The 12,212-nt window shown below is 40.2% G+C and overlaps 1 protein-coding gene across 1 annotated transcript; it reads right to left on the bottom strand.

Annotated features, from left to right (window-relative positions):
* Positions 1-1,025: 1,025 nt before the first annotated feature.
* LOC129597014 (granzyme M-like) lies at positions 1,026-4,467 on the bottom strand. Its single transcript, XM_055494432.1, has 4 exons — positions 3,974-4,467; positions 3,535-3,750; positions 3,169-3,467; positions 1,026-1,194 (listed from the first exon to the last, which is right to left on the bottom strand). The coding sequence occupies exons 1-4, from the start codon at positions 4,169-4,171 to the stop codon at positions 1,026-1,028; spliced, it is 882 nt and encodes a 293-aa protein (XP_055350407.1). The 5' UTR covers positions 4,172-4,467.
* Positions 4,468-12,212: the final 7,745 nt, after the last annotated feature.

Consider the following 12,212-nt stretch of genomic DNA (forward strand, 5'->3'; position numbering starts at 1 on the left):
ATGCACTGCATATCCGGGTTGAATTGAGGTGTACGTACGTACGTGCTCTTTAGCAGATATGCGCGATGCGATGGATGCAGACTTAACTACCATCGCAAGTAGTTTTGCGCAACTGTAATTTAAAAAAAAGCGATCAGCCAAAAAAAAACTTATTCTGTCTAGTAAATTTATAATAATCTTATTAATATCACACCACACAAGCAAGAACCCTGCTTGTGTGGCACATCAGTTTGTAGATCAGTAGATATATTTAAATGTGTATCATTATGTGTTCTTTGTAGTATTACCGTATAAAGATGCGAACTTTACATAGATACTTACCGAATCTACGTACACCACACAAGTGATACACGATAGGCAAATGATTAACAGGTTGTGGCTATTGCCACCAGAACATGTTAAAAGCGCAAACGGGTCTTGCAAATTCATAGTAGTTGGCATAGAAGTTCTGCGGGATGATGCCTGTCTTCATTCAATCCGATATCGGGCTATAGCAACCAGAAGATCCTGGAGAAATATCACACGACCCTGATCGCACGGCGGATACATCCGGCTGAAAGGGAATCCGCTTGTCAACCGGACCGACAGCATCATAACTAGGTAACGGCTATTTTAACCACCCTGCCACCACGTTGCAAACCGCTTTGGCTATCCGAACCACGTCTTTAATTATTTTTACACCACTTTTGGCAATTCTCACCCTCATACGGCTTTATTGAGTCGGCCGTTCCCGTCTCTTTTCGGATGTATGACCGTGACTACGATCTGTACATACTGTTCCCAGAAAAAATGTAGAACAGTACGGTACATAGGACCAATTGGTGCCATCGTAAAAAATGTGATCACTAGCCTGCGGACATAAAAAGCTAAAAAAAACCAGTTTTATCAGGGTTTACGAAAAGTCATTTTAGAACTATGCAGTGAAGGAATAAACAGAACGAAGTAGAGGGAGTAGTCGAAGGTGGTGTAAGAATTCATTTTGAAAAGGTAGTGGAAATAGTCACAAGGTGGTGCGAGGAGGTGCTTCAATCCACTGTCCGCGGCGATAGGACTGGTAAGTGCCGTAAACCGTCACTGCCGTTCGAGGTAATTTCTGCGGAAATATCCTGATTGCCCATTAAGATGCCTACCAGTATGTCACGATTCACAAAGAGGTCAAATTGCAATTTCCCTTCTTTCTCCGTGTTTTTTGAGCTGTCAATACAAGCAGACAACAACGATATATATATATATATATATATATATATATATATATATATATATATATATATATATATATATATATATATATATATATATATATATATATATATATATATATATATATATATATATGATTTTGTGGCCGTCGTTACTTTTGGTGAAAATTGCGCTGTTTCCGGTCTTTTTGAGCCAACCGAATATACATTGATAGTCGGCTAGTGGATTATCGAAAATAATTATTCGATTCTGTGCAGTCTGCAGCTGTGGTAGATACGAGAACAATCATATAATCATACAGTGGTGAATCATCAATGAAACGCCGATCTGACAGGAGAACAGCTGCATCACCAGGCACCAAATGTTATAGCTAACACTCCTGGATTAATTCGTTTAATGACTCTAAGATGCTGCTAGGCTGGCGCAGGCCGTAGCCTTTAAGGCAGGCCATTGCGTTCTGCATGCAGCTCGTCGCCATATTATTGGTACCGTTCTAATAGTTATTGCCTTTAGGTCGTTACTCCCTTGCTTCAGGTGACAGCTTAATTGACAACGTGGCACTAGATGACCTTTCACTCGACGGTTTAATTTTTAGCGCCACCTCACATTCTTTGAATAACTCCTCTCGGTATTACCTTTCTTTTTATTCGTTACTTTACTACCAACCGCAACCGAATTTGTTTCACTTAATTAAATTCCGTCGCACAGTTTTGTTTGAGTGCAAATGTTGGTAACTATCGTCTATCGGTGCTTCCAGCGATATGGGCTCGCACGTTACAATCACTAGCTGCATTCACGATTGCTGACTGATTTCCAGATATACGAGTAGATTCCGTAATTCATGTTATGTGGACAGCAATAATGTATCTGTGCAATCGTTTTATACGTTCGTACACTGCAAAGTTATTCTGCGAAAAACCCAGAAATTTTTTCCAGTTTTTGGTTGTCAATTCGTACCAAGTAAGTGGTTGTGCCAAGTTCGTATTAATTAAGTAGTAGTGTGCGAACTGCGAACTAGAGAACGAAGCGAAATTCGTGTTATGATAGGGCTGCGCAAAGCATCTGTAGGGTAAATGAAGAGCAGTGAAGTTGTAAACCGATTGTTAACAACACAAAAACAGGAACAGAGAAACGTTAATGTTAAATCACAGTTCAAGAGTTTACATGCCACTGAACTTATTTTGCAGACTCATGAGGGAAAACGTTTGCGTTCTGACTTGTTATGCTTTTTTTCACAACAGATTCAGAGAACACATACGGATTTTGCAAGGTCGAACGGCAATTTTTTAATCGCACAATTGAATCTACAAAAACATGCGTCCAAAACTCAAAATTACATTACAAAAACTACTACAGTACACAATCTACAGTACAGTACAAAAACAACACAATGAGATTGCTAGTACAGTAGTACATAATTATTTTAATCTGCAGACATTTTCCATCAGCAGCCAAATTATTTAAAGTTTATTATAAAGGCAGTTGAATCCTGTGCACGTGGACACTAAGCAAGAATTTGGGTTTTTCGTTGGGTCGGCGATAAAATCGGCATAATGCCTAATGTCAACATGTGCGGCAACGATCAATGTGTCGACGTCTCGTCCGACACTGAAAATTACTGTTGATACAGTTTCAAGTTTATGTTATTAACAAATCAGCAAAATAATACGATGCATTACACATATAAATATCGGCACGATATACAGGGGTTATAAAGGAGATTACTTATATAATCTCTATACTTGCTGTAGTCACTTTACTCGTAAGCGTTTCAAAGTATCAAAACTTTGGAAGTATTAATCGTTTTTAAAGTATTTTTTTGAAGTATTAATGTTCTAGTTTGCTTGTTATAATTCTGTCATCACCTTTGCGTATCTGCCACTAAAGTATAGGACCTTGGTTGTAAAAAAATATTTAGGGTTTATCATTCCGTCACAAACAGTTAATTTCCCACCAACTGGTACTCACTTGTAGGAATGCACGCCCGTGACACGCAACTCTCCGTTAAAATGGCACATCACTGGGCCACCACTGTCGCCATGGGTTGGGCTGGCAGTGTCTTTGCTGCACATGTACGTTGTACAGAAGGAGGGCTCCAGGTTCCGGCAAAGTGAAATGTCTCGCGGTGTTACGTCCATCTCCTGTAATCTCGGTGTTACTCTCACGTAGCCATTGGTTCCCCATCCGGGGAGGATACACAAGCCTGCGAATTCCGATCCTGGTACCGCCAGCAGAGCTGGAGCTATGTGGTCCGTAAAGGACACATCCTGGAGCGATATAATTTTTTCTTCTTTTAATGTCTAATTAACAGAAATAAATATTTCTATTACTTACATCCACAAGGTCCATTATACAGATGTCATGATTGTGTTGCTCGTAATGGACATTTGGAAAACAATGGACTGCTTTAATTAAAATGGCCACCTCTCCTTCCTCCACCTCCGTAACATCATGTTTGCCGAGTAGACTTTGCATTCTCCTGCCCTCCTTCTTAAGGAATACAAATTCGCGGCAAACGTGAGCCGCGGTAAGCACTTGCCGTGCGTTAATCTAGAGCAATGCTGAAGGTCAGGCTTTCTAGAGTTAGCAAAGAAAATACAGAAACAGCAAGTATACACGCTGTGACGGCAAATTACCAATTAAGTGCGTAGTTTTACGAATTCTAGGATAATGCAAACAGAAACTGTGCTAGGCTTACAGACTGCAGTATTACAGTAGATTATTATTGCACAAACTCGAGACAAATTGTTTTATATAATTACTACTTGCTTACTAAGGTTCCGCCTCCTACGTGCTCAAAATGGTTAGGAATATACTCCTTCTGAACCGACACCATCCAGGGATAACTATGAGGAATCGCTTCACGACCGCCTCGAATCTGCAAAGAATTTTGATTGTCCGGAATCAAACTAAGCGGGTAAACCATCGCAACTAACGTTGCCATAAGAAAACTGCTGATGACAACTGCCATGTTTAGGACACGCAAGAAGGAATAAATCACAATATAAAACTGGAAAGGTAGTAAGTATTGTAAGTAGTGCAAATTAAAATTTAGTAAATAATATGGTAATAGCTACTGCAGGTTATTTAGGTTTGGTGAAAGGCTTCCCCAACTTGAGCACAGGAAATCTGGTGGAACTGCATGATCGTAACACTTATTGTGTAACGCTCCTGGATTGTGGCACGAGATTCTTATGCAATTCCTTTCATAAGACCATTTTTTGTACTGCTATCAAGAGAATCACCTAACTGGTAATCGCCTTTTTTAAAAAGAATTTAGGCAAAAAATAAGTATAAACCGGCAGTAGCAAATACTCTGGTAAATCTAAGCGCCCTGCACATTATTACGAAGTCCCGTAAAAATTTTACATACCATATTACTCATGAGTCATGAATCATGATCAATTGTGATGGCAATTGGCAAACTGTATAATTAAGGGTAATAAAACGTTTCTTCCATGTATGATGATATAATGCGCTAAAAAGCAATTCTCGGTTGAGCGTGCTGCTATAAAAAGTAAAGCCAGATATGAACAAATTGCACAACGTGAACTCAAAGATGTGTTACTCGTATAATAAACGCTAAAATTTGTAAGAACAATACTTATTTCACTCTGCGCTGTGAGGCCGCTGTCGTCATTTAAAGTATGAGATGTGTACGAGTACTATCACGGTATCACCATGAGTATATTATCAATAAGTACCATCACCACAAAACATACAAATACTATATTTTCACATGCGTAAAACAAACACGGCGGTAGCGTGGACAGCGCATGAGATTTTGATTTCAAAGGGCCGACAACCCGTTCTCTACTTCGGTTGCGCAACCGGCTGTGGCCGCTAAATACCCGGACCGGTTTCACCGTTAGGAGATTACTCATGCTACAATGTATGTAGCTTACTAGATTAAAGTCTAAATTACTTGTACAAGTTCTTCCAATTGCTTATGTCGCAATCCGGTCTTGTTTTCAATTTTAACATCTTCCATTTAAATTTCGCGTTGTTTCGTCTACCCTAGTGGTTTGACGGTCGCAAACCAATACGGTCCAAAGTCGCAAGAGCGCAAAAGGAATTCTCATAAACAGTAGTTGCTACATTGCTTGTTTTGAACAATCTTGCACTTTTTCCAGGTTCTTCTCCACACTCTTTCGGATAAGTACGAAAAAAGGAAGATTAAGAAATAAGCTGTTTACTGCTTTTTTTTCCGAAAGAATTTCGTATAATATCAAATGACGCTTCACACGGATACGCGTCGACCGCAAATAAATAGAAGGAAACAATGAGTTTTATTAGTTTCTTAATGCATACATTACATATGTTGCTCGTAATTGGCATTAGTTTATTAAGAAAAATTCTTAATATTAATGGCCAATATTACGATTCATGACATCTGTTAGTTTCTCACAATATATTGTACAGATAGATACAAATCCGTGAGAAAACGTACTTCAAGTTCAACGGCGTCCAGATAAAATCGCGGCACAACGCGATCGCCAATACAATCTTACGCGCCTGCGCTGTCTAGCAGGGTTGTGATTGGGAAGATAACCGTCCAGCAACAAAGCATTGCCAGTGAGCGGCATTTTGGCGGCTGTGGAATGGATAACCGTGACCCAGTGCATAATGATTACGAGGAAAGTCATCCAAGAGTTACACCACAGCCGGGCGGCGAACGAGACGGATTTCAGTATGTACTAATGATGGTGAAGGAACCACAATATCATGGTGGCATCATAAGCGTATGCGCCACGACCACTCCGTTCTACAGGATTGCGATCGGCTTCCATAGAGAGTATCTGTATAGTAATGTCTTCTACAGCAACTTGTCGGCAATGCAGATTATCAGTGCCAGGTAAGCCGAGAATACCGGCTTAGGCACTGGGTGAATTCAAAGGAATGCAATGAGGAAGGACCAAAAAAGTCCCCAGGAGATAACCAACGCCACCGAAATGCCGCGGGTGATGTCAAGACGCACTAAATTTTCCATGTTTTACACCGGCAAACGTAGCGTTGCTGTTTGATGCATAGGTCAAGCGTTGAACCGGTCTTAGCTCGCGATGGTCCCAAGTACTGACAAAAAACAATTTAAAATAATCTGCATAGGCTTTTGCCTTTTGGAATGCCGAAATAACTGGTCTCATGCATTTACGCATTCGCCGGTGCAAGAACAAAAATTTTGCAGTATAGGGAAGACAAAGCGGGTATTAAGACACAGGTACGAATAAATCCGTACCCAATGGGGCCACACGATGTGCCTACAGAGTACAGACTGTACTAGCGCCGCAGCACAATGTTCCGCGTATGGATTCTGTTATTTAGCCAAGCGAATTAAAACAGAACAATTCGAAAACGGTATTAAGCACGAATCATAATAATTATTTAAACTGAACACATCCAGTTCAACTAAGGTATGTACAGGGCGCTGATTACTAACATCGATGAGTTTAATGATGATTAATTAGGCACTAATATGAATAACTGCTCCAAATTTGGCGGCAATTAAGTGGTAACCGCTTCAGAGCGAGTGTCTGGCAGTCCGCCATTATGCCATAATTACAAATACAAGACACAGCACGCAGCTTTGCGATTACTTTACTCAATGAAGACATAGAGTGATCGCTGTTGACTAGTAAAAACGCTGTGACCTTTGTCCTTGTTTGCTACACCAGCGCCAGCGCTTGCCTGACCGGCCGGCGTATGATCATCACTGTGCAGACAGCGTTGATTCGAGTACATGGGCACCATTGGTATGATAGTGTTTGAGTGGAAAAACAGTCTGGTTTGACGTTATCGTACATCTTGCAGTTTTACTTTATTCAACAGCGGGAAAGTGCGATTTCTACCTGGTCCAGCTCGGATTCCAAGGTATTGCCGGCTTAAGGCCTATTTTTACTCGGCTGTCGTCACATTTTTCTTTACGTCCGTCAAAATGGCAGAATACGCACATGAACCTTAATGTCCATAAAATGACGATCGTGATAAAAGCCGGCGCTAAGATACGGCTTACATCACGGACATGAGCAAAACGGCCTCCAGGTTATACTCAAAATCAGTTTCGCCAAACCTCGAAATTCTAAAAATGATTTCAACATAAAATTACGACTGCTCTACTTCGTGTTGGGTGGGATACATTCAGGATATTTCCAGCAGGCGATGTTTATGTAACTTTGAACCTTTGGTTAATCATCCACGGCGCGTTCGGCTGACTGATAGTTTTACAACGATTTATTGTTTTCTTCGCTTGAATTCTAGCTAATTTCGAAGATGTATCCTGAAGATCGACGTTTCACTCGTGTATTGCGTCCCAAAATTAAAATTTAAAATGTTGTCAAAATCAAATGTGCAGCTGCGTTGGAAATGGGAATTTATTGTTTATAAAGTGGTCTTTTAAGTGTTTGCGGGTAATAAAGTACAATTGTGCCTGTAGAAAGTGCGCTAATAACATACACAGTGTTCTGTATGCTGGTATACGGTAAACATGCAGAACTTCACGATCGTGAAGTTTAAAAAATAGAACTAGTTCTATTTCCAAAATTTGACGAAAGAAGCCAGATTTTGACGAACGTAACCTTGACGAAACTAACTTACGGTAAGGTAACGTGTGTGTGGTTATACTCCATACCTCAGTCACGGACACTGTGACGGAGATGTGAATGTATCTATACTCGCCGAAATAGCTCAGTTTCGCGAGATGTGACGATTTTAAGCCCGAGCAAAAATAGGCCTTTAGTTTGTTTCTTGTACTTCAATATGCCTAAACTGTGTACATCCACATTTTTTTATTCTCACGATAATTTATTTCGATTTAGAATTCATATGGTTACAACCTGACACTGACAAGCTAAATATTTCCATTGACAATTGTTAGATCAAATGTTCTCTGTAATCCGCCCGCATGTTTCTGCTGTTTGTTAATATTCGGATGTGATGTTTCTTTGTGAATTGTAAAGTTGTCTTTGTATTCGATCAGTAGCAATGATAACTGAACAAAACGGCCGAGTACTTAAAAAACAGATACATAATACATCATATGTACATTTCTGATAAAATTGTTTTTGCACTTTCCCTGATAATCACATGTTCACGTTTCATACAAAAACGAAAACAAAATCGGCCTAAATCACGTTCTATTTGCGTTGCCAGTTACTAGGCATCGTTGACGCATATCTCTTATTTTCGCATCAGTGTTTTTCAAACAACGCATTCGGCAGTTGAAACATAAAATCGTTTTATTTTATTTATTTTTCATCTTACACCAGAAGAATGGAAGGTTTTGTAACGTAACAACGGTTTCAAAACAACAGAAGAACTGAAGGCCACATTTCGTAACGAAAATCGAAAAAGGAATTTTGAGAGGTTGGAAAGATAAAAACCGCATTGCGCTGCCACACCAAGCGGCTCCAAGAGTTTTGAGCGGCGGAAGTCTTTGAAATTTTCTTAGTTTAAATTTTCAGCTTAAGAACTTCGTGATCTAAATTACGTTCGATAGAAAAATGATTTCCAAAGGAGCACAAGACAACATCGGGGGCATCAACCGTGTATGTTACGAGCTATGCGTCTGCAACGGCCTTGTATACGAGGCGTGAAAACCGATTGTGCGCGCAACATTCGATTAGGATTTGGGGAGATATTATTAATGAAATGAAGTTGCAATAGTTTAAACGCACGGAAATGTACCAAAAGTCTTGTTGTTATGAACCGATTATCTTTAAATTTTGAATGATAACGCATCACTATGAAAATCCCCTTTACGCGGAATCAGCTTTCCATAATTTCGTTCAAATTTTAAATTATTTCTAGTCCGTTTCAACCAACAAAATAGAAACACCACGCAAAAATAATTTAAGTATACCGATGTAAAAATTCTGTGCATGTGAACAACGAATTCATGCACCTGCCCAGAAAAGGCGATCTTTCGGAACAAAATTATCGTTTCATGTTCTCGGGGTTATTCTGCCTCGTGCATGCCTGAATTGTAACTAAGATAAACGACGTATCAGTTATCGGCCGGCGTTAAGAGTTATCGTATCGTCGGCCATTTCATCTTTTGACCAATGTAATTTTTTTTGTCATAACGAATTTTGGTCGCAGGCACCTGTAGTTGTTGACTTATTGGTAAAGCGCCGAAAGTTAATAATTAAGAATTAATGCTGTCGAGCAGCGAATTGTAATACAGAAATGATTGAAGAGTGAAAATAATCCCAGCGCTTTAAGTGCTTTTTTCTCACACTCCATCCCCCAACTATGCACTCAACGCGTGCAAACTCGCGGGTTGGGAATGCCGAAATAAGCAGAGGAATGTGGCACAGGCAGGACTGAGGACATTCTCCTCCAAAAGCAGGATATACAGAGTACAGTATTCAGGAACTACGAGTGTCTATGCAAATACAACGGGGAAACGCGATTTCTGTAATGGGTACGATATCCCCGATCAGGATAAAACAGAGGAAGTTTTTCTGTTATAAATGCCGTTTTCTGTGGTACATACTGTTGTTTGTATTCGCATAGCGATACTTATTAAAGGTAGAATCACTTTCAGGAACGACTATGCAATATTTTCATTATAATATGTACTATTGCGGTGGACAGTAATTAGACAGTCAAAGAATGGACATAAATACGTACAATACAAGGAATAGGAATAATAATACAGAGAATTAAACGAATCGACATAGCATGGCGCAGGCGCAACATCTGCAGCCGTACCACTGATAAACACCAGCGGGGGTCGTGGCAATATTTATATGTATATAAGCAATCTGAAGTGGAAGGCGTAATTGCAACTAACTGGTTTAACGCTGAGAGGCACTGCTGCACGATTGGACATCGCGATCGGGTTGCTAAACATTTGGTATAGATACTTATCGCACTACTATCTGAGAGAGTACATCATTTAATTCCGTTTAGCATTATGGTAATAAAACAGCGCGGCTTTTGCTGGATTCGTCGTTCACGGCGCTGTGCAGCTCACCACAAAACAGTAATACAACAATGAAAAACGTAAAAATACGGCTCGTCAACATAATATTAGCTATAAAATGCTCTGTATACTCTCAGGTGTTTTCGAATGACAGTTGACCCAGTCGTATATACAGCTACATTACACGGCTGAAACACCGACAAAACGCACGTACTGGCGATTAAGTTTTGTTAAAATTTAAAACTCGGTCACTTAAAAGTAATTGTAAACCCTGTCATTTATAAGATTATTATTTTGCAGCTTAGTTTACAGTACTTAGTATGCGTTCTACGATGCATTGAACAAGACATAAAAGCAAGGCTTATACTCGTGACAGCCCAAGTGGTCGCGGGACATTTCGTCGTGGGACATTTCGCCACACGTTTTTCGTCGCAGCGGCTAATTTGTTTTGGGACAACTCGTTTTGCAGCATTTTGCTTTGTGAAATTTGGTCGATCGACTTTTGGGGAGTCGAAAAATTACCGACTGGTTTATGGTAACGAACAGTCGTATGACTATTTGCCACAAAAACGAGTTGTCCTTAGACGAAATGTCCGTAAAACCAGGGTGGGATAAAAAAAGGCCTCGTTGCGCTGGGGAATCTTTCACTCGCCGATTATGTTTGAATTGCAATCCGCTGCTCGACGACATTAATTTTCTTAATTGTCGGAAGGTTGTGTCGTTGATGACAAAGGAAAGCTACTCGTACGCATTGGTTAGATGATAAACAGACCGACGATAACAGAACTATTACGTTCGCCTGATAACTTTATTTCCGGCCCATCAGAATTCTCTGCAGATTCGAGGCGGTCGTGAAGCAATCTCTCATCGCCATCTGTGGATGATGCCCGTTCAGAAAAAACTATCCGGGGTATACTCTTTTTGCACTGACACCATCCATATACGTAATCATAACCGTTTTCAGCACTTGTCAAGCGGAATCTTGGTGAGCAAGTAATTTAAAGAACATCTTTTCTAGATTTTTTACGCACTACTAATACGCTACTCTAATTTGTGAACGTCGCTCATTTTCTGTTTGCATAATCGTACAATTTGTAAAACTACGTACAGCCAAACATTATATATGTTACCGTCGCACTCGCGAAATGCATAATTATTGTTTCTGTGTTTTCTTTGCACTTTTGAAAGCCGATCGCGGTGTCTGATTATACATGCACAGATATGTCGCATGAGATATATGTAGAACGAGACCGGTTTGCATGTTGTCCATATAATTATTTCGTTTGAAAGGTTTATATTTATATTAATCCGTTACAAGTACGTGCTTTTCATCGCTGTTTCCACTGTATAAATAGAACGTATACGAGGGGATGTCAGTAGTGCACCTAGATAATCCCCTGTATTGCTGCCGTCACCCGCCTGGAGTGTGACGTTACGGCCATACATATGGCTAAATCTGGCGCGGTACAGAAGCACCATGTATAGCCACAACGTCATGCTCCAACTGACGGCAGCAAGTACAGGGATTATCTAAGTAAGCCACTGACATCCCCTCTTATATGAACCTGATAAATAATCATTCAATGCCAGAGTTAACTGTCGTGTAATAGATAAAAAGTAGACGTTGCACAATGCTTGTCTTTATCCTCACTGCCGACCACGACACAATCGGTAAAGAGCGACTCTTATCTCAAACTGTTGGGAAGAAGTAGTAGGATGGCAATTAGAAGTAGAAGATCAGGAACAAGTCAGGAACTGCTGGAACTCAGGAATCCCTGCTGCAAACACAATACACAAAGATACGAGTATACTTACCTGACCTCACGCTAGATGTTAGCAGAAGCGGTAAGAGAAACTATCCATCAACTCGGCACTACGAGGCATGAAGATCGAAGAGGAGAACAAGACCAAAGGTCACGGGATGCAAGTGGGAGCTAGTGGGTAACCTGTTACGTCACGAGACTATCCGAGAATTAGTTATATTTTATTGCATAATAACAAAATCACAGCGGAGCTGCTAAGAAATACAACATCGGGCTCCAATCATTCCCGATTAGCCAATCTAAACGCTAAAAAAACGTCTTCGTTG

This window comes from Paramacrobiotus metropolitanus, unplaced genomic scaffold (assembly GCF_019649055.1).
Source record: "Paramacrobiotus metropolitanus isolate TYO unplaced genomic scaffold, Prichtersi_v1.0 Parri_scaffold0000099, whole genome shotgun sequence".
Classification (NCBI taxonomy): domain Eukaryota; kingdom Metazoa; phylum Tardigrada; class Eutardigrada; order Parachela; family Macrobiotidae; genus Paramacrobiotus; species Paramacrobiotus metropolitanus.